This window comes from Falco naumanni, chromosome 1, assembly GCF_017639655.2.
Source record: "Falco naumanni isolate bFalNau1 chromosome 1, bFalNau1.pat, whole genome shotgun sequence".
Lineage (NCBI taxonomy): Eukaryota > Metazoa > Chordata > Aves > Falconiformes > Falconidae > Falco > Falco naumanni.
The window spans coordinates 15,383,145-15,408,861 of record NC_054054.1 but is presented as its reverse complement, the minus strand read 5'-3'; the positions used below and the strand labels follow the sequence as shown (position 1 = coordinate 15,408,861).

General features: G+C 43.7%; 1 protein-coding gene across 3 annotated transcripts in view; it reads left to right on the top strand.

Moving 5' to 3' along the window:
• The window catches only part of NR3C2 (nuclear receptor subfamily 3 group C member 2), a 214,141-nt gene that overhangs the window by 183,931 nt on the left and 4,493 nt on the right, over positions 1 to 25,717 (top strand). For 2 of the 3 annotated variants that reach the window (XM_040582401.1, XM_040582394.1), the window contains 2 exons: positions 12,378 to 12,508; positions 16,059 to 16,216. In XM_040582401.1, coding sequence (XP_040438335.1) covers positions 12,378 to 12,508; positions 16,059 to 16,216 — 289 coding nt within the window. The remainder of the gene's footprint in view (positions 1 to 12,377; positions 12,509 to 16,058; positions 16,217 to 25,717) is intronic. The other variant, XM_040582405.1, reaches the window with a different exon arrangement.

The following is a 25,717-nucleotide window of genomic DNA, read 5'->3' as shown; positions in this document are numbered from 1 at the left end:
AGAGGATTTTGTAACATTGAGGAAAGTTGTAAAATAAAATTAATCAAGACATAGCTCAGTTGAATAGCTAAGATTTTATTTAAAATCTGCATTTATTGATTATGTGTATTTTATTAGTAAATACCATGTTCGTTGTCTTTGCATTACGTTCCTAATATCCTCTCATACTTGTAGAAGCTGGGGCCATTAGGATTTGGTGCATAAGCCAGTGCAAGGATACATCTGACTCTGTGCCCTTTTGGTGCTGAAGCCTGTAAGTCTTCCTGGTATTCTGATTTCTATGGTAACAGCAGGAAGATAAACGTGATAAAATAAGCTGAATCTTTAAGAACAGCAGATTTATTTTTTTTTAACCTTATATACCTCGGGGCGGGAGGATGATTACTTAGATCATCTGTAAGTGGTGATAAAGCCAGTAAGTAACTTCTTTTATTGTTTACAAGATTACTTTTTCCCCATTTACATTTTTCAGGATGATGCCTGTTAACCCTTTGGTTTCTTTTTCAATCTGTTAATCCTGTAGTGTCTAAATGTAGGTACATTTTCATCTTTGTATTGCCACAATGATTGTTGATAGGAGTTGTTGGGGTTCATTCTTTGCTAATAAATCAAGTGTGTGGTCACTGATCTTGTTAAAAGGTCAGCAGGCACTCCTTGATATTCCTCCCTGCTTGATTTTTGCTTACATATATTATTTTGTAGGGGAGTACTGCATGCATACAATCTAAACTGTCAGCGCAATGAGAAGTGGATGTCTTTATCAGTAAATTTCTAAGATACATTGTTACTGTTATTTACTTTTTCATAAAGTGCATCTCAGTTCCCATCTAGAAAAGTATATGGAAGGATTCTGTTAGATACCAACCCTAAAACAGTGCAGGCACAGAAGGAAATTTTGAAGAATTACTGTCATACCTGTACGTAATAAATATAATATGCTTCCATTAGATTTTCCAAGTCTTACTTCGCATTTTTGTAAACAGGTCAGTGGCCGGGCAAAGCAATAATTTGACTTCTTTGCATATATTTCTAAAGGCTTTGCCTTTTAATGCCTTTGAAAACACTTCTTTAATTTCTAGGGTGTTTTAGTTGAAACTGAAACTGTACAGGAAAAGAAGAGACAAAGTAGTTTTTAGGAGATCTGTAAGAATGTGAACACTGTCAGGAGAAAGGTCCATCTAGCATAGTTTTTCATCCTTTAAAACTGGGCAGTTGAAAAGAAAGCAAGAGATCAGGACAAGGGTAAAATGATACTTTTTCATTTGCCTGTTCCAGCAGTCAGTGATTTAGGTGCTTTCTGAACGGGAGATTGCATTCAGACAGTTCTGCTTAATAACCCTTCTGTATCTTTCTTCTGTGAATTTGCCTAATACCTTTTCCAATACATTTATAATCTTGACATCTAAAATGTTCTGTGGCAGTCGCTTCTGCAATTTAATTATGCATATTTGTTTGTTGGAGATGTTTCTAAAGCAGATAGCTGATAATTTAATGGAGTGCCACTTCATTCTTGTGTTTGTAGTAATAGTGGATATATTCCTTTTCATCCTGTGGATGCCATTTATCACTTACAGATCTCTATCAAGTCCCAAAATTTCTTCTATCAGCTGAAGAATCAGCTAGTGGATTTAATCTCCCCTTGTGTATCAGTTGTTTGCCACCCATGGCCATCCTCATGCCCTCCCTCAGTGCTTTTGTTAGCCTCTTCTAAAAATTCTGGGAGGAGACTGGACTGACATGCCATGTTCAGAGCACAGTGGATTTATGCAGTAGCAAAATAACAATTTCTGGTTTGCTCTTGACTCATCTTGTCTCACTCTTTGCTTTTTTAGACCATTAGCAGACAATGAGTGAGCATGTTCGAAAGACAGAAGTCTCCAAAATGTGTTCCAAGTTACACTTAAGTCTCTTCGTTGTGTGATATTTGTTAATTTAGAGTCAGTTATTTTGTATGTAGGGTTGAAGATGATTATACTGTCTGCATTGTCTTGCAATTAGTGATTTTCACCTTCCGTTTTGTCAGCCAGCCACACAGTACTGCGAAGTTTTTCAGAAGCTCTTCACAGGCAGCCCTGGATTTCATTGTCTGGAGTCATCAGCAAGCTCTGTCACTTCCATAGGTCTGATTTTTTTTCGGATGATGTATGAGTACAGTTTTCAGCCCAAGCCCAAGTGCAGAGCTCTGTGAGACTTCCCTGCTAACCTCCATTACTTCTGAGAGATGTCCATTTATTATTGCCCTTGGTCTCCTATTTTTAAGCTGCTAATAATCCATGAAGAGCCCTCCTCCTCCCTAAGCTCTCTTTAAGAACTTTCAGGAGATCTTTTTAATAGCTTGAAAATCCAACTTTGCCATGATTGCATCCCCACATACCTCCTGATGCAAAGCTCAGTGTGGAGGAGGTCCTAGACCAGTAATTACCCATGCTGGCACACCGACAGACAGTATTAGAGCCCGTACCCAAGCTGAGTGCCCCAGTTTCCTTGGTGGGGAAACCAAGGCAGAGGGGAGGAGGAGGAGAGGGCTGGTGTTTGCTTAGGTCTCACCCCATATGGCCGTGGGATGCAGGTAGACCGGGCACGTGCGAAGTGTTTCCATCGTACAGACGTTGCCTCTATCAACCAGAACATCCTTGTGCTCTCGTCAGAACGCTTACAGATTCATGAAACACGACCTCTTGTCTGCAAAAGCTACGCTGGCTTTCTTCCCTTATAGTATATTTATCTGTTAATGCTCCTCTTTCAATTGTTTTGGTCAGAAATGAGACTTACTAGCTTCTGGTCTCTTGAGTGCTCCCTCCCCATTCCCAGACCCACTTTGAGAAATCAGTCACGTTTGTCACCTTCCATGCCTTTTATAAGGGCAGTGTAACCAGTAAGCTGAACAGTATAGTTAGTAGTTCAGCAGTTCCATATTTAAGTTACTTTACAGCTCGTGGATGAATGCCGTCTGGTCTTGGTGATTTATTACTATTCATTTTACTGTTTTTTCGTGGGTTGTCCGTCTCCGTCCGTCGTCATCCTGTCCCGTCTTCTCCTGCCCCCCCCCCCCCCCCCCCCCCCGGTCTTTCTAAGCCCTCTTCCAGTCACACTTTAATCTGAAGCTAGTTCTTACAGTTGCTTACTGAAAAGGGAGACTGATGCAGAGCCTTCCTGGACTCCTTTTATGGAGAACACTGATGCAAAGATTTTAACTTTTCTGCTGTGGCCTGATGTTTCTCAAACACGTCTTTTTCATCTTGATCATCTGTTGGCCCAGTGGATGGTCTGGCACGTTTCCAGTTTGTGATGTGTTTGAAAGGGTTTGACTGTTAGTTTTTATGACTTTAGCATGAAGACTTGCCCAGTGATTATACATTTAACTTGGCATAATTATGCTCTCTTAGTGTTGGCTCAGCATGACTGTGGGACATCCACAAGCATTTTGGGAGGGTGTCTTTTCGCTTCTCCAAGTTCCTTGGCAGGAAGGGCTAGGATAGAGAAGGAGGTTTTTTCCTTTCAAGTGTCTGTCTGAACGTGGTGCTGCTTTGATCTGCTGTTTGGTGGAATCTCCAAATGCCTTTCACATGCATGGTGCTTCCTTTCGCTACTTCCCCTATAGAGTTAAATATAACTAAAAATTAGGAAGTAGTTTTTCTAAACTGGTATGAGAGGAAGGCAAACCTCAGCTGACATCCAGAAAATGCCAGGCTTTGCATGACAGCGTGAGCAAAGTCTTGATTTCTGAGGCATTGTTGGCACAAAAGGAGAATTGCTGCTGCATGTGGAATATAGCAGTAATTTTGCTGATGAACCACTGCAAGTGACAATGAGCCCTGGCATAGTGAATGTATGAAATGATACCTAATGGCCACCTTTTCTGGTGGTTGATACCTTTCTCTGATTAACTTCAGAAGAGTATTTATTGTCATGTGTACATTATCATCACTTATTATTGAATGTGGTATTGAAAAAGCATTTCGGTAAAGGCATGATTACATATTTTCTCATTTAAACTGTGATTTGTCTCTTTTGGAATGCCAATGCAAACCAAAAGAGAGTATTTGGTATCAGCATTCTACTAACTGCATAATTAACTGTTAATTTCAGCAGATACTTGGGGGTTTTTTGCTATTGATGTGCTTGGGATTTTACAGTTACGTAACTGGGTGATTATTAAGTTGGATTTTAGCACAAGTTCGCTGTTACTGATGGAGAGCTGAAACTCTCCTTTGCAATCATTATCCACGAGCTGTTGCTAGTTCCTTTGTCAATAGCCATGTAACAGGAGGACCCTTAGCTGAAACATTAAAGCAGCTCTAAATTTCTTACTATCAGTTACCTGGGATTGTATTCTCTGGGATCACCAGGGAGGACTTTCTTGGCGTAAAACTAATTTTCAGAACTGATGTTCTTTAAGTTCAGTGTAAAAATCACCAATTTTATATGCCTGGGTGGCAAAAGCCCACAAAATATCAGCTATGTCTGTAAATGTATTTGAATTTGAAATGATCTTCTTTGTTTGATTATCAGTGTTCAGCATTGGTAGTTCTCAGTCCAACTGCTGTTTTGTCCTGGGCTTGGCAACTTCTTCTATCAAGGTTATTGCTGTAGTGCCAGTGCTCCCAGCTGTGCGCCCATCAGTCTGCAGCATCCCAGTCACCTGGAGGGAAGTTTGTGGGGTTAAATGTTTTACTTTGGTAACAGGAGGTTTGCATGTTCTTGTAGCAAGGCTGGTGGGGGGAAGTAATTACTGAAGTACTTCTCTTTCAGCAACTTCTAGAGCAGGAAATCTTTTTTGCATACTGTGCTTTCTTGGAGGGGGCAGCTTTCTCCTGTTGCATGTCAGATTCCTGTAGGAACACAGTGGCAGGAGGCATCTCCAGGACCTTCAAGCCAATTCCCTGATGCTGCAGGAGGATCTTGCCATAAAACCTCCTTACTTTCAAAGTAGAAAGTAGTGCCAAGACCTTACTGCTGTGTCAGATTAATAGGGCACAGGTGGTTTTTTTCTCTCCACCTTCTAGGTAGAGCAGAAGTGCTGACTGCCAGTAGTGGCTGAAGTCAGGTAGGACAGGGCAGAGGGATTTGGGGGCAACAGGAGCTGAGGTGACATTTGGTGCCAGGTCTTGAAGCTTTGCTTTAAGAGGCATGCCTGCTTCTGCGTGAAGGAGCCTGTACACGGGCATCAGGCACTTCAGTGGCATCAGCCCAAACAGCCTGGGAATGTAGGAGTATGCTGAAGACTCACTGTCGTCAGACAGTCACTGGGGGCTGAGGCAATGGCACTTTGGTTTTGGGTTGGGTTGGGGTTTTTTCTGGTCCTGGTACAAGGACAGTGTTTTCCAGCAGTTTGATAGAGCAGGCAGCCAGGGGCTGTGATGTTGTAACCTGGCTGGGATCCACCATTGCTTGTGTATGCAGCAGGGTGGTCATCTGTGGCCGTCTACCTTTATGCTACCTCTAGGCTAACACTTCCCTAATTCATCTAGGCTAACATCTAATTCCCAGCCTGTGTTTATCCATGGCAGTTTAACCAGCTGCAGGGTAATAGTTGAATTCTCTATCCCTTACTGCTTAGGAGAGCATCTGCTGCCTTATCAGGAGGAGGTCATCGCTGGTGCAGCCAAAGATGGGGTATTTATTTCTGCTGGCTTACTGACAAGTTAAAGAGAAGATGGGCACAACCCATATTTCTCTCCAGTAGAAACTGGTGACAAAACTGCCATTAATTTCAACAAGATTGAGTGCCCATATTTGTCACTGATACAAGGCAACAGGTATTTTTTTCCTTCCTGGAAGATAGCTGTAGAGCTTTACAAGTTGAAGGCAGTGTGTTGAAGGGTGTATGTTCTTGTCTCTTTCTGCTGTGGCTTGCAGAGTGAGCAGAGATTAGAAAGTGCTGAATAAGAAGTAAGTGCTGAATGAAAAGTCATAATTGAATTTTGCCTGAATTCTGCATGTATTTTGGCTTGCATTTTGATCAGTGCAATAACTTAATGATGCTTCTCCAGTACTGCTGACTTTGGTTGTGTTTATAATGGCTTCAAGATGGGAAACAGGTGTCTGGGTACGGGCCACTGAGCAGGATGATGCACAGTGTTTCCCAGTGCTGCTGCACACAAAGTAGTGCAGCTATTGCCCCTTTGCGTGGAAGAAGAGGTCTGGTTTTGTGCTAGGGGGCATCATTCTGTTCCCACTGTCCTTCATGATGGAGCTGTTGAAGTAGAATACTCCCTCAAGAAAAAGTGTTGTTACAGTAATTGTGAGGGTGGGTTTTTTTCTTTCCCCAAGAACCTCAAAACTTTTTCCAGGCAAGTGAACCCCTCCTAAAGGCAGATAAGGTAATTCAGGCCAAGGGCTTTTTTGATTAGATGGTTTGAGCAGATGAGCAAGGGTCTTTGTGATCCTGTGTTCCTGGTCTTTTCCCTCCCCTTTGTCCTTAGCTTGCCTGAAGGCATCTGATGATGTTTCACTCCTCTCTGTCAGGTTCAAACTGACCCCTTCTGGCATGGTGGGAAGTATACCTTGCTTTCTGAGGCTTCCAAATAGGTTTTGACCTTCAGGCCTTCGGCAGGTTTTCTTTTTGGGTTGCATTTTTTTGTTTGTTTGTGTGTTGGTTTTATCAAAGTGTAATGTGCTTTCTGAATTTCCCTGAAATAACTAAGTGATGGAGAGGCTTCAAATGGATACAGGTTTTAGTCTAGCAAAGGAAAATCTCTTGGTTATAAAATTGGAAACAGTTCATATAGAGGAAAAATCTATAAAATCAAGACACACAAAGAATTATCTTTGACATCAGACTTTTGCTACAAGTGTTGCTTGGTTTTCTCCGGAATCTTTTCTGAGCTGCAGAGGCCAAGGGACTAAGTCAGCTGCACGTTTGTTCCTCTGAGGTGCTGTGAAAGGGGATGCCTTTGCCCAGTTTTTTCTGGGATTATCAGCAAGCCACTTGGGTACTGACAAAACTTCGAAACACCCACCACAGCTTTCCCTTTCTTCGCTTCCCTGTCTAGTTTAGGAAGACATCTTGTGCTGTGAATTTGAATAGTATCCATGAGAAAGTAAATAAAGCACGATATCAGGCTTGGTTTAGGGCCCAGTTTCACCTGTGAGTGAATATTCCTTGATGCATGGGTTCCTCCTCGGTTACGGTCAGTTGAGTTGCAGTTTCCATCCTTGGGAAGGAGATTTATGATACTAGACTTTATGATGACTTCATAAATTGTAAGTTACTTATTCATAACAAGTTGTTTCTGTACAGCGTGCCTGTAGTTTCACAATTTTTGATGTGGCTGTTTGGTTTCTGTGGAGGTCATGTAAGGGTATTAATGAAAGATATGACTGGTTTGGTATTTAGGATGCCTTGTCTTAAACAGATGTGACTGCTCAAATCCTGCATCTCTGTTGTAGTTGGGTGGCTCATCCCTCGGTGATTTGGGATGTCAGTCCCGTTTCGGCTGGGTGCTCAAGCCATTTGCCTCGTTGCTTGTCCCTGTGTAAAAGAACAACTGCTTCCAGGGAGCAGGAGGAGCTGGGCTGGTTTGCCACTCTCCCACCGGTGTGTGCAGCTCTCCGTGGGTGGGTGCGGAGGATGAAACAGGCTGAGCTGGTCTCTGTGCAGTGTGCCCATGGAAGGAAGGTAGGAGATCTGGAATCACTTTGAGAATAAGGGTAGCAGAGATGAGAGAGGTGAGGGCACAGATTGCATGGACTTAGGGGGAGATCCCAGATCAAGTGGGGAGAAAGAGAAGATGAACTCAGGGAAAGCAGCAGGGAGTCTCTCAACTAGGAACATGTTTGCTGCGGTTCATTGAAGGAAACCCAACAGCAGAAACAAAACTCCTCTTCCCAGCGAGGCAGGTGAGCTGCCTTGGAGGGCTTTGCCAGCAGAGGTACCCACCTCATCTTCCTCCCAGGGGAAACGAGGGGAAAGGAGCAGCAGTTCAGGTGCAGTGGGGATGTGGGGAGCAACTCGGTAACCAGTTAACGCAGGGTACCCATGGCCAAAGAGGTTTTGCAGGAGCAGATGGAAACCGGGTAGAGCTGGGGGAATGGGCTGCTGCGGCCGCCCTGTCTGCCCGCAGCGTCGCGCCTGCGGAAAGGTCAGGCAGAATGTGAGCTGGGCATTAAATTAAGCCTGTAAGGAGACACTCAGGGAACTTAAGATGGATTAACTTAAGGTGTAAAGTTTAAAGCGTATTATTATGAAGGAGGATTAAGCTAAACTGAGCTAATGACACCACTTTTGAATGCATATCCACACAGCGGATTCAGAGCTTTAGCTCCACGCCTTTTATTACTTAAATGTACTTACATTCTTAAATGTCCCCATAAAGATACATGCCCCATAAAGATACATTCCATATCTTCACATGCTCTATTTTCCATCTTGAAAAGTTTATATGCTGTGTCAAAAGTAGAACTGGTTTGGGTTGGTTGGGTTTTGCCTTTGGTTTTTTTTCTTTCTCTTAAAAAAAAAAAAAAAACAAAAACAAAAACAAAAACAAAAAAAAAAAAAAAAAAAAAAAAAACCACCAAAAGGCAGGGAGGGAAGGCAACATAGAAGTTTGTTTTAATTTTTCCCCATGGTGGTAATGGCATTTGTGATGACTTGATGTTATTTGTGAGACATTTGGTAAGGAAGAAATAACTTTGTTCATGTTACGTTGATACGCCCTGATTTCTGTGTGCCCCATCTTTTTTAATGCATGAGCCATTTCTGTTGCTTTATTTTGGCGTTACTCTCATGGTGTTGGGATAGCTGCAATGTCAGCATATGAATTTTCCAAAAGCTCTGTACACTCTTATTTTACACTGTGTGGGTTAAAAATCAAATGCAAAGTTGAATACTGTAAAGTCCCACAAAATGCTTATCTTACATTAAATACGGCCATGAATTAACTAACATGATTTGTAGATAGTAATAATTTGTAAATAAGTAAAAAATAAACTGAACTGATTTTTTAGGAGGGAGACCGATTTGAAATAGCAGGTTTGCTGTATGTTAAATAAACTACATGGTGACTAGTTTTGCGTACAGTTTTATCTCACTACAAAGAATGCCATCAGGTTTTCCTTGAGAGTAAACTAGAGATCAATATTTGTAAGTAGAGAAAAGATTAAATATTTAAAAGACAGGGAAAAAATCCAACAAAAAAACCCCTTGACATTTACTAATATTCTTCTATTTAGGCAATCATATAAAAAGCAAAACAAATTCAAAGAAAAACATAAGAGAGGAAAAGGAAGATGTCACAAAAAGTGAAAGAAAAAGAAAAAAGAGGTTTGAGTCAGGGTGCTTCTAGGTTAGCTGTCGCAGAGTGTGTTTTGCCACAGTGTTTAGTGAAAGCATAAGAAACCTGAGACAAAACCTCAAAATGTTTTATTTGCTGTGTGGCTTGTGGTATGGGATGAAAGGTCTGCCACTTCTTGCGTCTGTGGAGGTCAGACACAGGCAGGGATGGTGGGATGGTGGCAGCTGCTTTGTGTTCTGAGGATGTGTCCTGCGAAAGTAAAATTGATTATAATAGACTGTTTTTGTTTTGAATCTTGCTAGTCATTAGCAGTCTGAGATATATTTAAAATGTTGGGTTTTTTAAAAAAATACAAATGTCCTTTATTAATCATTTGCCTTTCAACTTCAGTACGTATCCCTCTGAGCCTCCTGGCAAAGGTCAGTTAGGAACCACCATTATCTGTGTCCCAGACCTGGATTTGGTAGTTTTGGGAAGAGGGAGGGGAGCAGGAGCGGTGGGAGGGAGATCACACTGGAGTCTTTCAGGGTCTTTTTCCTCAGCTGGCTCTGGGTCAGCTCAGAGGTGCCTGCAGCTGTTCAGCCTCTGGGCAATAGCAGCCCATCAGGCAGGAGGAGCTCAGGCTGGTTTAGGGTGATGTCCCCAGAGAGGGGTCAGGTGAGTCATGCAGTGGCCAAATGTGAAGGAGTCCCCATCCCTGGCACACTCAGTCGTCCATGCTAAGGGCACATCCGGACACCAGGAGAGGTCCAAGGTGCTGGGTTGGCCACAAGCCCTGGACAGTGGCCACCAGCCTTGGGCAGACCCGGGGCTGGAGTGGGACTCCAGGGCACAGCAGCTTCAGAAATGCCTGTTTGCGTGTATCTGACGTCTTCTAATTCTGAACATCCTTTTCTGTTTCACCCGATCCCAGTTACTCAGGGTCACTTTGTGTGTGTTCATAGTACATGACCAGCGTTGAGTGTGCAAGTGGCATCTGTGAGTCCTCTGAAGCACACGACCGGGCCGGTGTGCATCCAGCAGCAGAGGCTGCTCTTCTCAAACAGAGGGCCGAGTGGTATTTCAGTCACTGTCCAAAAGCATTCAAGAACTGTTTTCTTCTATTTCTTTTCTTCCCTGCAGTCCATTATGCATAATAAAAATAAACAAACATGGCATTACTACCACTATTAAATTAAAAAAAAAAAAAAAGCTGGAAGTTCTTAGTCTTGAGAAGAGGGTGGAGTGGGGGAAGAGTGCAGAGCCCATATAACAATGGGGAGTCTGCTTTATTAGTATTAAGGAGGAAAATAAAATCTGCTCTGGCAGTAGTGAAATAAAACACCAGGAAAATTACGTCAGTCTTTGTTTGCACACAGTATGATTCTTCTCTTTCACCAGCCAATTTGTATATTTGAAAAGGCAGTTGCTTGGTTAAAATAATTAGCTGAACTTCATCCAATTCCCCAATTACGTGAAAAAATGTTTGAAGAAATATAGACAATTATTGTTGAGCAATTAAAAAAAAAAGTAGCGGTCATGAAACAATTATAGCGCCTTGTCTAAATACCCACATATAGTTTCAAAACGAGACGGGCAATTCTTAGTGGCTCTATGCTGTAGCTATTGTGGTTTGGGATAGCTGCTTTAGAAGTATATCAAAATCCTAATTAATGCTGCCTGAAACTTTTGCAGGATAGCTTAGCCTGGCATTGCCTCGAAGAAGAGAGATAGGATCTGAAGCTAAATATTTCAAAGTATATTTAAAGAAAAAGAAGAGTAAATTAGATGCAAGTCATGTATCATTATTTTACAATGTAACAGGCAAAAATCTGTATTAATGAACGAGATAGTTTTATTATATACTCCTCTATCCCACATAATATTAGATTATTATTTCTGGAAAAAACATACAGAATTTCTGAATATTTTGGTGTATAAGTAAGACAGCATTGCAACAGTTAGACTAAGAATTCCCTGTGGGAAGTCCAGTGTAGCCTATTAACAAGAACTTCAGTGACTGGAAAATCATTTCTCTTTGTTGTTCCTACACTTTCATCTGTGGAGCTAGACCTGTTGGATTTTCAGGAAAAGCAGTGATCAGAGATTTTGAAATGGAGGTTACTTGTGAAGGATGCCTGAGTGCTGCTGGCTGAGGCAGTGGTCATCCCAATTGCTTCTTAACTTCAGACTCCTCTGTAGACATAAACACAGTAACATGAAGTCATGCATTTTATTTTATTTTATTTTTGTTAACCCACTTCCCCATTTTCCAAACCTGCCAGCTGTATTTTTTCGGGACTGTGTTGTTCAGGATGAGAAGAGTCAAGATGTCTGCTGGCATGTCAGAAATCCCTGATCCCAGGGCCCTGCTGGCTTGTGGACTCGACCGTGTGCAGTGGGCAGCGGAGCTTTTTGCCATGGGTTTTCCTGTTGCCCGTGGCTGCTGGCAGCCTTGGAGGCCGCTGGGCTGGGGCCAGGGCATGCAGCGTGGTGCAGGCTGCAGGTGTGAGGCTCTCAGTCCTCCTTGGCTGTCCTTTCCCCCAGCTCATCTTTGCACCAGACACTTCTGAAACTTGTTTCTGCCTGTACATCAGCTGATGGACGTATGATCTCAAACATGCGTGCAATGGGTGTAGGTTCCCTATTGCACCAGTTCTGACCCCTTCAGCAGGCTCATTGCCATCAGTCCAGGGCAGAGCTGAACAAATGCTGACAATTCAAACACAATTTAAAACATTTTTACCAGGTCATTAACATTGTCAGTGTATAAAATTCAGATTGCATTTGTTTCTATTCCTTTTAGGGGGGGTGGTTGTTAATGCTGCCTGTGGTCTGCCAATAGCGAAGTGAACTCAGCCATCCATTGAGGATGGTGTATGAGTTGAGCAAGGTGATGCTCGGGTCCCCCAAAGCTCTCAGGCAGTGAGTTTTTCTGCCAGACCAGGAGCACAGGGACCAGGCAGGCCTCCAGCTTCATCTCTGAAGTCCCCAGCTTCCTTACTGAACCTGAACTTTGCAGCTGCGGCGTGTCTTACGACCTCTGCACGATCAGTGTTCTGTTTCCAGGTCACACCTTGCTTTTCTCGTGCGTGGGCTGCCCCATGCATGTTGGTGCTCTCCTGAATTTATCCTCTATATTTTGTTTCTTTCTCTTTGCAGGGAACGGATGCGCCAGTCTGCTATGTTTGAACTGTGCCAGGGGATGCACCAGATCAGTCTGCAGTTTGTTCGCTTGCAGCTTAGCTTTGAGGAGTACACTATAATGAAAGTTTTGCTGCTGTTAAGCACAGGTAAGTTAGATTCACGGTTACATGGGAATACTTGAAAATATTCCAGTTCACAAAGAGGTGCAGTGATTTTAACTGATGTGACAAAAGAGCCAAACTGTTTCCAGCAAGGCTGCAGGAATAAGGCTGGTTTTATGTCTTAGGTTTTATCTGCAGATCTCACTCCTCATTTGCACGGGAAGTGTCTTTGCAGTTTGAATGTGTCATGGGCATTGGAAGGACAGGAGTGGCTGGACAAGGGGCTTTGCCTCCCCTCTCTCTACGGGAACCCCTCGAGCTGGCCAGGCGTGCCAAGGAAGCACAACAGTTGTGGGGACTGGGGAGAAATCCCCACTCAGCACTCAAAGCCACAGGTTTGGGTGACTTGATGTCACCTTCAAGATCAAAAGATGTACGTTGCCTGTACTGCTAAATGTGCAGTTTTCCAATGCCAAGTGAATTGAGAATGGTAAGCCCTTTCACAGGTCTCTGAAAGTTTAGCATGCTTTATTTTTCTCTCGAGGGTCATGCTTTGATTTTTCTTAAGATACAAAATTACATCTTGGTGTTTGTTAGAGCACTGTGCAGTAATTAGTAGATCTCTTGATGTTATCTTACTGAAAAGACTGCAAACTCCAATTCCAGTACAATTGCTGCTGCGTTTATTCTGGCTTTCGCTTGCAAGCTGTCGGCAGCAGGGCGCACACCCGAGGTTGCTGGGGCCGGGGGCTGCCTGGGCTTGTGCTGCACAGAGCATCTCCCATCTGTTAACAGAAAATTCCTGGGGCTGGAAGTTTTTTGGCCTCAGTGGTCTCCCTCCCTCCCGTTGAAGCTGTCCCAGCTCCCTGGCATGGGGAGAGACAGCACCGGTTGGGGAGCGCTTTGTATCCCAGCCCACAGGGTCTGACCACTAGGTCCCACTCACCCGAGGGCTTGGGGACATGGTCTGCTGGTGAAACTGGGACTGTGGAGAGCTGCTATGCTCTGGGGTAGCCCCGCAGGGGGTAAATGGGCTTTTTTTGAAAGTGGTCACTCATGGTCTTTCCAGAAGCAGCTAGTAGTGCTTAACATGGATGTGCTTGGGGTGGGGGTGGGGTCTAGCTCCCAAAATGTTCTCGAGAGAGTGTCTGGATTGGAGATCTGGCGCTGCTGTTTTTTAATCAGCCCTAAAGAGGAGAATCTTTAGAAAAAGAGCCTAAGGGCATTCTGAAAACACAGCAGAATTTCTTTAAACTGGGTATTTATTATTGTGCCCTCTTGAGAGTGTTAACTAATGACTTATTGTGAGAATCTGTTAGGCGAGATCAGCCTGGCCAATTAACTTCAGCTAGCCGGGTCCCTTTGAAACACACACCACGGTCACTAGAAAGCCTACTAAAAATAGTTTGTTTGGGGAGAATCGGGGTATTTATGGGAGAGAGGGAGAGAGGAGAGAGAAATGGAAATGAAGGCAGTGATAAAACCCAGAAAGTGTCATGTGAAGGGCGGCAACCCTGGGTTTGAATGATTGCGCTTTGATACAACCTTATGACAGAAAACTTCAGGTTTGTTTTCACTTAAATTTTTTTATTGAATTGTGTGATGTGCAGAGTACAAGTTATTCTGAAACTTTCATGATGACCACATCAAGGAAGTTTCACTCCACTTACATGTGGAAGAAACCACACATTACAACTCAATTGTTTTCTTGCTTTCCACAGACCATAGATTTTGGGAGTTTGCCAAAAGCATTGCAGCATTTAATAAGTAAAATCAGAAACACTGGGCAAACCTCCAAAATTTCATGTTTTGCTTGAGTTCTCTTTATTTGTGGTCTTTCTTTCTTTCTTAAAAATCTGGCTGGGGTGATGGTATAATAATTTTCAGACAGAACAGTAAAATACCTAGCAGCAGATGAAGAAAGAGTGGCTCTGACAGCCTTTAAGTAGCATGTAGGAATACAGGCCTGTAAATATTAAAGGAACTGTAAAGCCCATGTCTTTTGTGCAAGGGCCACAGTGTGCTCTGATGGCTTTGCTCATCTTGATTGGTGTCTCTATATTCATTCAGCTTGAACTGAATTTGTACATCTGTTCCACACAGTTTCTTCTGTCTGTCAGCTGACTGAGAGATTTGGCATCTAGAATTTAAAATCAAATACTGCATTTATCTAATATAACTGTATAATATTTACTGAGTGTTAGGCAGGTTGGTGAGCTACTTCCTAGGCTTTTTCTAAAGATTTCTCCTTGTGCCCCCTTCCAGCACTTGATAACAGTCCTTGCTGTGCATGTAGTAGTAGAGCTCCTCCTTGTCTTACGTTGCTAAATTGCTGTAGTAGATACTGGTCAGAGAAGATACTGGTGCTTTTTCTTAAAGCTTCTACTCTGGAGCCATTTGGGTGGTTGTTACATGCTTATGATGTGATTTCAGTGGGATAGAAGGTAGTTCCCAGGCAAAGAGAAAGGGAATGGATGAACAAAACAATTTTTGTGAAGATGTTAAGTCAGGGTGAGCTAAATTGGAAGATTGCCTGGTTTTTTTCTTTCCTTTTTTAATAAGTAACTTCCCATTTAGCTTACTCTGGCATAGCTTTCTGGCTTGCTTAGAAAATAAACTCACTCCTGTACAGTGTAGTATTTTATTTTCCTTCTGAGGAATAGCATTTTAAAGATGCAGAGCACAAAAATATTTGGTGGTTAAGCAGTATTCAACTGATCCAGGTATTGAAACACCAGAACATTTTGTGTAATGTTGTTAATAACCTCTTTGGGGTTTTCCTAGAGATCTGACCCTATAAGCCATTCCTGTTTGGGGCAGAACCTGCTGGAGTGCAAGGGCGCTTGCAGTGTGTAAAGGAACAGGGTATTTGCTTTTGTAATTAGCCTTGCTGATACCAGTCCCAGTAAAAACTATCAGAAAACTCCGCTTTCAGCCCATTCGTGAAACGATCCCTATGGCAGATGGGAGATTTGGTAGGGCACTAGAAATAATTGCAACTGTATGTCGTGGTCAAACACTGGGTCAGGATGCCTGTTTGGAAAATAGTCTGTTTCATGCAGAATAATGTCTCTGTTTGTTCTAGGTGTTACGCAGATGCTTACTAATGTTCAAAGACATTTTAGATGTTATGTGATGGCATAAAAACGTGTCGCTTGGTCTAGCATTTCTGCACATAACAGCTGTAATTCTGTACCTTCCCCTTCTCTGGCAAGTGTGGAGAATCATTCAGGAACGATAAATCATCTTCTCAACTTCTAAAAAAAATACCCTTGATCCATCTGCCTTTTTTTTTTTTTTTTTTTTGTTAAGTTGTATTAAAAACAGTTTCAGCATGAGGTTAGCATGTGTCGTATTTCTGAGATGTTATCTTGTCCTCTGCCACAACTTCTGCAATCACAGATCTGGAGAGGATGCTTGAATCACTTGAAAATCTGTATGATGTTGTTGATTGCTTACCAATGTCTGTAAAATTATGGACTTTGCTAGAAGTTTAATTCTTTAATCCATTAACTAGTGTAACTTTTTAAGTATGCACATCAAAAAAATAAGCAATACAGTTAATATTAATGTAAGACTGTCTTTTCAATGACAGTTCCCAAGGATGGTCTCAAAAGCCAAGCTGCATTTGAAGAAATGAGGGCAAATTACATTAAAGAACTAAAGAAGATGGTAACTAAATGTCCAAGTAACTCTGGGCAAAGCTGGCAGAGATTCTACCAACTGACTAAACTTCTTGACTCCATGCATGATGTAAGTATAACTCCTCAGGGAGTGCAGACAAGTTAAGCAAAAATCTCTCCATTAAGGTAAACTACTAGTCTTTAATTGTGTTAACTAACAGGGAGGAAAAAAATGAAATTCTTTTTAAAGGAACATCTGAGAGAAGTTGCTAGATGAATTTAAGGACAACTGCCAAGTAAAATAAGAAAATATGTTATTAAGGGCTGGGTCCTGCTACCTTCTCCTATGTTAGATGGCACTGTGTTCCTCCAATGTTTCACTTCAGGTCAGTGGAGCTATTGGTGGGGTCAGAGGCTCTTCAGAAGTGGTGTTAGCTGTGACCTGAAGTGAGGCACAGCACAAGTGCACCATGCAGAGCATCCCGTGAGTCGCTTCTCAGTGAGAGGTGCTGGATTCGTGTGTTGGGCATCTAGCGTGCCTGTTGTGTTACTAAATGTTGAATTAATTTGGTGATCTTTTACAGCTGGGGTTGTAGTAACGATGACTTTAAAAGATGTATTAAGACCTTGGAGCTATCTTGGGTGTCAGAAAGTTTACTTGAGCTTTTCAAATACAAGATTTGCCGTATTGTTAGGTTCTTTCTAGAACCACACTGTCTTACTCCAGTGCAAGGTATTTGTTTTATATGCATGATGAATGACATGGGAAACCAAAAGTTCAGTCCCAAAACACCCAGGCTGTTGGTGGCTCAGCCCAGAGTGACTCTGTAGGCTTGTGGCAGGTGCCTAGCGCACGGAACGAGCTTGTATTTTCAGAGGGGGTATCCGTAATGTTGAGATGCTGAGATGGGAGCGACCTGGTTTTAGCCAGTAACATGGTTAAGTGCAGAGACTGACCTGTCCAGCTGCTTTGAGCAGCAGTGGGGGTGGATCTCCACACTCTCCATAACGGAGCCCGGAGTCCTCACAGAGGAAGCCAGTGACTGAGCTGTAACGATCTCCTCGAGCTGAGGGGTTTTCCCCCGTGCCCCAGGCACCAGCCCCTTGTCCTCTCTGAAGCTGCATCACGGTGCAGCAAGCGATGGGCGATGCTTGGGACCGACAAGAGCACCCATTAGTCACATTTGGGTCCAGGAGAGGAGGGGTCCCGTGAGCAGAGGCTGAAGCCCAGCAGCACACGCTGATCACCTCCCACTAAAACTGCAGCAAAGGAGAAAACTGTCATACTCCATCCTGGGTGGGCAGGGGAGTAACTTCACTGCATGAAGAACCTCCAGCGCTTGCTTTCGGAGCCTGCATATAAATGTACTTCTTTGTGCTCAACTTAAATTTCCGTTCTGTAGAGACAGTACAGTACAGTGCACTTCAGGTCAAATCTGTAGAAGAGCCTGAGGTCTGTTTACAGAACGTACATATGGAACTATTTTTCAAATATTGTTCTGTTGTTCATTAAAACATTGCAAGTCTTAGTGGGAGGCAGGGAGAGTATTATTAGTACTGCAGTAATAGCTCATTCTTCAGCGATCGGGTTTCACTTGCTCGGTGCCAGCAAAGGAAGTTGTAGTGTTTTAGTGGAAAGAAAGGGGGTGGGTCGTAAAATCATTTGCGAGTTATTCACATCTGAACCTCGGGGCAGCATAACAAACCCCCTGCGTTTATGGAGTTCTCTAATCCTCTTCAGAATAGGCAGTGTCTATGATTTGTTATTTAAATGGCTGTGTTTGTGTGGTTAAGGTAACTGGATGACAGACTCGCACTTACTGAGAATGCTACCATGTCCTACAGACATTTTCCAAAACACAGCATTAACCATTGGGAGCTGAACTAACCAGAGGAAGCAGACTGCTCTTGCATTTTATTTAATTTTTAATTAAGCTATTTTTACATGACTTTTGCTTTAATAGAGCACTTTCTTACAAAGGACTTTTTAAAGAAAGTCCCATTGTCAGCATTCTCTGTTAAAAAGGCCAGTTGTCTGCACAACAGTGCTTCCTTTCAGAGATGGTATTGGAAACTTGTTCAACAAAGGCACTTGTTTATTTTTTTTTCTTTAAAACTGATTTTTTGCTTTTTTGTTTTCAAAATCCATTGTAATAAATTTAGAGTGGTGATGTTATTAATGAGAAGTGAGAATTGCTCTTCTCTCCCCCACTGCCTGTTGGTGCAGAATTTCTCCGTTCTGTCAATGTAAATGCAAATTTTCTGCTTGATTCCTTAGTATAGGAGGAGCACTTTTTCAGCTGTCACCTATGTATTTTGAATTTAACTCCATTATAGTTTTAGAGGATCAGAATACATTTGGTGCTGAGCAGTCTAGCTGGAGCTGAGGCCCCGTGTTTGCATGCTGCTGTAGCCACAGCATTGGCATTTGCAGCGCAAGCCCAGAGGGACTGGTGCAGAATTTGTGCTTATTCAGCTCTTCTGCTGCCTCCAGCTTTTCCATCAGAGCAAAGCAAATGCATCTCATCATTTGTGGAGTTCGTTTTACCTGAGTGTAGCGATAAACAATAAAAAAAATACTGCTTCTTTGCACCTTCACACTTGTTTTCATCGACCTCATTTCTAAGTAGTCTTTCTGAGGACTATGCGAAATAAAGGGCACAAGAATATCAAATTACAGTTTTCTTGGCTTACATAACATGAGGAAGAAAAAACCCCAAACAAGATGGTTTTACAGTGCTCAGTATACTAAATCATTCATCCACGCACGGAACATATGTGCAGGTAGAAAAGTGCCGAGGTGAGGAAAAAAGAAATTTTCAAGGCAGCCAGGTAGGCACTTAAATATTTGAAAAAATCAGCAACTTTATTTAACGATCCATAAAGCCTCAAAGCACCAAAAGCAGAACCGAAAAATAAGAGATCGAAACCCATCCCAAGCAGACAAGATAAACATGGTTTCACGCACGTGTATGCGCACACCTGTGCTCAGCTTTAGGAGCATGCCTGCAGGCGGCTGAGCAGTTCGCATGAGTGCTGCCACGCGCCGAAATGCTTTCTTTGCGTGATGCTGCATGGAAGTAGTGGCTGCTGCTACAGCAGGCGCTGGCTGGCAGCATCCGTCTGGTTGCACTGTGCACCCGTCCTCTCCCTCGGCACAAGATGACAGGGAGGAGTAGATTGTTGCTGTTGACTTGCTGTTGTGCTGTGGCTCAGCCTTGCTTGTGTGGATGGACACCAGTGTGGGTATCTTCTGGGAGCGCTGAGGGCAGCAATGTATTCCCTCCTTGGAGGGTTTGTATTTCTACTGTTGTAGCTGGCCTGCGCACATCGGTTCACGAAGCGGTGTTACACGTTGAGAACCGTAGAGAGGTGGGTTGTCCTTGCTACGCTATCCAGGACACACAGGTTTCCGGGCTTGTGCCCATGAATGGCCGTGGGCATTTCAGGGAGAGATGCACATGCAGCGCTTGGACGTAGGTGAAGCGCACAATGTGATCAGACAAACGGCATGCAGGAACATTGCAAACAGATGTACCACACATGGTATCAAAAACTTCATTTGGATCCTCCTCAGCATCTCCTGTTGGCTTTGGCAGGAGGGGTTGTGTCTTGCATGGCAAGCCTCATTTCGTACAGAGAGTGTGGTGTATGGTTAGGCGGTTTGCAGAACAAAAGCTGAATTTGGTTTCAATCTGGCTGATCCTAAACAGATTTTGAGTTGAGGGCTTTTGTTTCGGTGCCATAACATTAAACCCTAATGTGAACCTTCCCCTTGGCTTGGCAAGGCAGAGCAGTGCACTGTCATTTGCTTGTTGATATTTTCTGCCAAACAAAAATAAATTCTTTAAGGCTCATGCTGCTGAATAATTAATTTTTTATGGTTCCTGAAGGGAATACTTTATAGCTGAGGTGGATCTTTCCATAGGCTGAGAGTGCCAGGATTACACTCACTGACAAAGCAGACAGTGGGAGGAAGGGCACAGATCCTCGCGGGGCGGGTTTGCAAGGCACGCTGCGGTGGATGCAGATGCGCCTCTGCAGGTGCTTAATCCCGCAAATACGAAGCTGCAGATGAGCCCCTCAGCTGTTGCCAGCACCTTTGGGTGCACTTACTCCCGCTGCTGATCTGCCAAAGTTGTGTCCCATAGCTCGGGAACTGTCTGGAGCCCAGTGCCTGAATTCTCAGAGTAGGCATTTTCTGTTTACTCAGCGGCTAGATCCAGTCCCTGCTCCTGGTGTGGCCCCTGCGGAAGCAGCAGTGATGTAAGCGTGTGCGTGGGTGTGTGTCACAGCAGCTAATGTGCATCTGTCGAGTGAGAAATTGATTCCCAGCTCCCTGAGTTGTCTTGCTCGGTCTGTGGTGGTTGGATCTCTTCTCCTTCATGTTAATAAGTAGCTGTTGGAGTAGGGCAAACCCCGCTAGAAGTCAACAGAAGAGCAAGGGAGACTTGGCTCAAAACTGACCCTGGCCAAGGGCTGAGGATGCTTCGTGATGCGTGATACTGTGCATTTGCATGCACCCTCCAGGCGTGCAAAATGAGTTCAACTGAGGTTCCTCCATGTCATGTCCAAGTGTCAAGTGCTGTGGTTTCAATATGCGCATGTTTATGAAGAAAACCTGGTGATAGGAGTGCAGTGCCGACATCAGATAAATGCACCTGTCTGGGCAGAACTAGGTTCCACGTTTGCTGTGGTCAGATACTGTTAGTGCCTAATCCATATGTATTTCATACGAATTTTACTCGTTGCTAGCATGAGGTAAATAACACTGCATAGGTGTAATCAGAGGCTTCATCCCTTGGTCCTACCTTGTTTCCCCTGTGTTTGTGGTAGGTTTTACTCTTTGGGTTAGAGTTCAGGATTTCATAAGCAGCTAGGAATTAGCCACTGTGGCACCAAGTGACATCTGTACCCCTGAGAATCAGCTTGTGAGCCATCCTAGGGGGGAATAATCTACATTCTGAGCCCTCACAGTAATAAATAATTTACATCATGGGATTTTCGTAGAACCAGGAGCAAAAGGGGGAGTACAGTGGTTAGGGAATAGTCAAGACGTGGTTGGCAATGGTTTTCCTTAACTTACCAGTTGTGAAACAGGAGCTTTGTATGCACTGCGTGAAGGGGGAAAAGCAGGAGGCTGCAATAATCCCAGACTCACCCAGGACCCTGCTGCCCCGGGGAAGGAGGCTGGCTGGCCTCAGCTGCTGCTTCTTACCTGAGCAGAGCCACAGGCTCCTGACTCCTGTGTGGTTTGAAATGTGCAGGTTTTGAAAGCAAGAGGCAGAACGTCGCTGCTCAGCTGATGGGCAGCAGCTTGTCTTTCCAGGGAGCCTGGCTCGGGGCAGGTAGTCACCAAGGCTGCGCAGTTGCATCGCGTAGAGCTGCAAGGTTGCCTCCTCCCAGCAGACACCTGCGCTGTGTTGTGTAGGGAACAGGCAGACGCCCATTCCTGAAGGGGACAGAGAAAGGTTTTTGGAGTGTCATTTTTGTATGAGAACACTGAGGTTTCTGACAGTAATAGCTGTAGCTAATAATAGGAAGAAATTACTCAGCATTGTGTTGTTACCCTCCTGCTGTCTTAATTGCTGTATCAGTAGGCTTAATCACAAAGATGCTCTTGATAGAGAAGTGACTGCGGGCTTTCTGGAGTCAGAAAACTAACTGAGCACAGAGATGTGCACCCTTGCAAATCAGACAGCTCTTACGGTTTCTGGAATTACGAGGGCACGATGAGATTGCCAAACTAAAATAAATTCTTTTTGCTTTAAAAATTCTGCAAGTGCTCGAAGGTCACTGTTACTGTATTAACTTCAGGGACTTCATTAAAGGCTTCATTTTTTTAATTATGAAGAACAATATGGGTGAAAAAGTCCATTTTATGGAAACCCCAACCCTAATAACAGAAAATGATGTTTAATTAATACTCCTATTTCTCAGAGGTGCTTAATGCAGCATACAAATGCAAAGATTGATTAAGTAAAAATCCCGGCATTACAAAGACCGGTGTAGCCTTGAAAATGTTTAAAGGCAGCAGACTCTGCAGGATAGCGATGAGAGAAAGCTTCATAATTAATGACTGAAGTGGTGAAGTGTTACAGCTAACAGCTGATCCGCTTGCCGGCAGAAGAGCTGTCATGTCGTACAGCAGTCTGGGTGACACGGACATGGCAGTCCTGACCTGCGGTCGCCATCCTGGGAGATCCCCAGCAGCCAGGTGGGCCGAGCCCGGCGCTGCCGGCTGGGAGCGGGCGGTAGCTGAGCTCCGGCCCCCGGCACTGCCCCGATCGCCCTGTGTGCAGAGGGAGGCCTGCAGCGCTGCCGAAGGTACCGAGCCGGGGTTTATTGCCAGCTCCAAAAAGACTTGAACTGACCACCTACTAAAAGGGTAAGAACAATATCCTCATTGCATCCCGAGGAAATGGGAATGGTTTGAGTTGTGGCCTTTACTGTCGGTGCGGTGCTAAGCTGTAACTCTTCAGAAGCCAGCTTCAGTAGCGGAAATAATCGGAGACTGTAAAAGTAAATACGTTTCTAGTCACTGTTGCACCGCTTGTGGAAACAGTGGTGCTTTCATTAACGCTGCTTAATTAGAGTTGCCTTTCACGCTGCTGTACTGGAGGAGGTGTCAGCATTTCCACTTCCACCAGAAGCAGAGGGTAAAAGCAGTCAGGTAAAATGTAGTCGAGAGTTCTTAGGGCACAGGGATTTTACAAGCCTTTGAAGAACAATCAGAAGCCTGTTTGATCTAGAGCATTCGTAAGCCTAATTTGGAGGTGCTGGCTAGTTTGCATTACCTCACGTGTAACCTCCGGTGTATCAGTCACTGTGGCTGCAGTGACAGCACTTGTGTGTTATGAAAGAAAGCAACCTTTTTCATTTCCTTACTGAAGAAGGGATCTTCTCTTTTAAAGCAAAAGACTGGCTTCAGTACTTACCTGTTATAAATCAAAGCTCTATCAGACGAGTGGTGCTTGGGATGCAGAGGCAGGTACTCAGATTTCAAAATGAACATTGCGTGTGGAATGTGAGTTCTTCATCCCTTCAGTGCATCTTCATGCCGAGGCTGCTGGGTGGCCAGGGGCAATGGTACCTTTCAAAATGTATGGGAACGCGCCTGCAGATGAGAGCACTGTTCGTGGTCTTGCAGCCTTCTCTAGCTGACCTTATCATATTGTTTACATTTTAGTACCTCTGAGTTGGCCTTCGATTCTCCCACATTCATTCCTCTCTGTTTGAAATTCGTGCTAGAAATACTTCCCCAGCCCCAAAAGCCAGGCAGCATATAAGGTCACCGTTAAAAAGATCCTGACCGCAGTCCCACGTGCCTTGTGACATGCTTCCTAATGCTCCCTTTTTCTTAAAGCGGTTGATTATTGTCAAGTATGTTAAAGTTGATAGCTGAAAAAAGAGAGGAACAAAAGACTGAATAGGTATGGAATATATATTATTCTTAAGTCTCCGAACCCAGGTATTACCTGATAGTGGGTTCTAGGTATTTTAACTTGCTGTGTAAACTTAACTGTTGTCCTCTGTGGTGAGACCCATAGTGTGCCATGTTAGGGTAGTATCCATGATCACCCACTGGAGTGTGCAGTCATTTATTATATAGAATTGATGATGCTTTCTCCATGAATGTTACCATTTTTCATTTCCCCTTTTGTACGCATATTTAGCAGACATAAATAAGTACCTGATACTACTAAAAGCTTGCTAAAAAAAGCAGAACTAATAGTTTCCACATAGGCTTTTCTGTGATGCCCATCTCACTGCATTCAGAGGCTTTGCATGAGTGTGATGAGGCAGGGATTGGCTGGGACCGCACAGGCGGTGAGCCATCGGCACAGCGTGGATGGCTGGCAGCAGCAGAGGTGATCCCAGCTGCCTGAGTTACACTCAGTGATGTGAAACTACTCACGTTGGAGCCTATGAAAAGCAGCACATTCAACAGGTCGTTATCAAGGTTGTGTCAGGGTGCAGGGCTCGGTTTGCTTAGGTGCTGGCGTTTGGTGACGCAGGCAGGGAGGAGGTAGTGGTCGTTATACCAAGAGACCGTTTCCTTCACTCTGTTTGGTTTTGTGTTACATCTGGAATGTTTTTGGCACACGGTATATGCAGAAACAACCTCCTAATGGGTAGAGTAAGCCTTTGAACAGCAGCAGTTTTTTCCCTTGAAAACCAAATTATGTCTATGCTACTTATTTAGCATGCATCCGTTTGTTTAATTAGCATTGCTTCATGACATGCCAGATCATCGGGAATGAACTAAGCAACAGCAGACCCGTGTAGTGCTCAATAGCAGAAAGTCATGCGTTCAAGTGATCTCAGCACTTCTCTGTGTTCTTCATAACTTGCTGTACGTTTGCAAGAACAGCTGTGAAAGTCCTGGAAATAAGTAATAAGGCATAGTGCAACAGGACAGTAGTCTGTTGGTGCCTGTATTTTTTTGTTTATTTCCTTTTCTGCCTTCCAGAAATCCACTTTTATTTGCTCTAAAAGGGGCTTTACTGCACAGTGCAACTCTACACACCAAGAATTGAAACGACTAACTTGTGTTTGATAAACTACAGAGGCAGAAATGGCTTAAGCCCTTTGCAAGGACGTAAGGCACCAAAATTAAGCTGTGCATAACTTGAATTTTTAAATGGCAGAGGCTCTAGTTTTTCTTCAGTTGTAAAAACAGTGATTTGGCGAACTGCAATGGAGGTTCATATACTAACTGAAACCTAGATGCACTTTACTCATAGGTGCCTCAGAAGCTGACTTGCCTCTTGACTGACTAGTTTTTCCTTAAAGATTGCAAAGGGTCCAAGATACAGTAAGGCATTAGGGGGGATGCATTTAGATCACAGCAACCAAAAAACCTTGTTTTGAAATAATATTCACTTGTGACTAAAAGCCATGAATAATATTGCTTGATGGTATCAAAGTACTGTGTGAAATTAACCCAGCAAAAGCCTGCATGCATGTAGGTTGAGACACAAAGATTGCTTTGCCGTGTTTTTTATTGTTAAAATAGAATTAATTGAACAAACAGTGATGCTGGAAGAGGTTGTTTTGTTTCCACAGTTCTCTTGCTCTAATGGCGTGTTGTTTTATAGCAAAGATAAGCTGCAGTTTGCAACTCTGTGTGGAGAAAACAGCACAGAACACGAGGCAAAACAAATTAAAATGCTCAATAGCCAAAATTCTTGTGAATTCTTGTAGTCCTGTAACATGCAGACCAGGATGAAGCTCTGTAACTGACAAATGAGAACACCACAACTTGAGACAAGGTAGAAGGCGTCAGACTACATTTATTGGTGCTTTGAAGACACATGGGGTTTTTTTCCACACACCAAAAAGCTCGTGGTACCTGTACGCCGTTTAGTACTTCAGCTCGCGTTCCTGTTCCAGCCGGAGACCACCTTTGCTAGGATGACACAACGGCTGTCAGGGGCCATCTGGGAGAACGGTGCTAATGGTTTCACCTGTGAAAACCTCTGGCAGCCAGAGGAAGCCAAAGGAGCGCCACGGCGCAGTGTAAGGGGCAGCTTTGTTCTGCTAGTGGAGGTGGTCCCGCACTAACAGGTAACTCGGTACTTGCAGTGTTACAGAGCAAGGCTTCCTTTTGTGTCATTTAAGAGCTAAT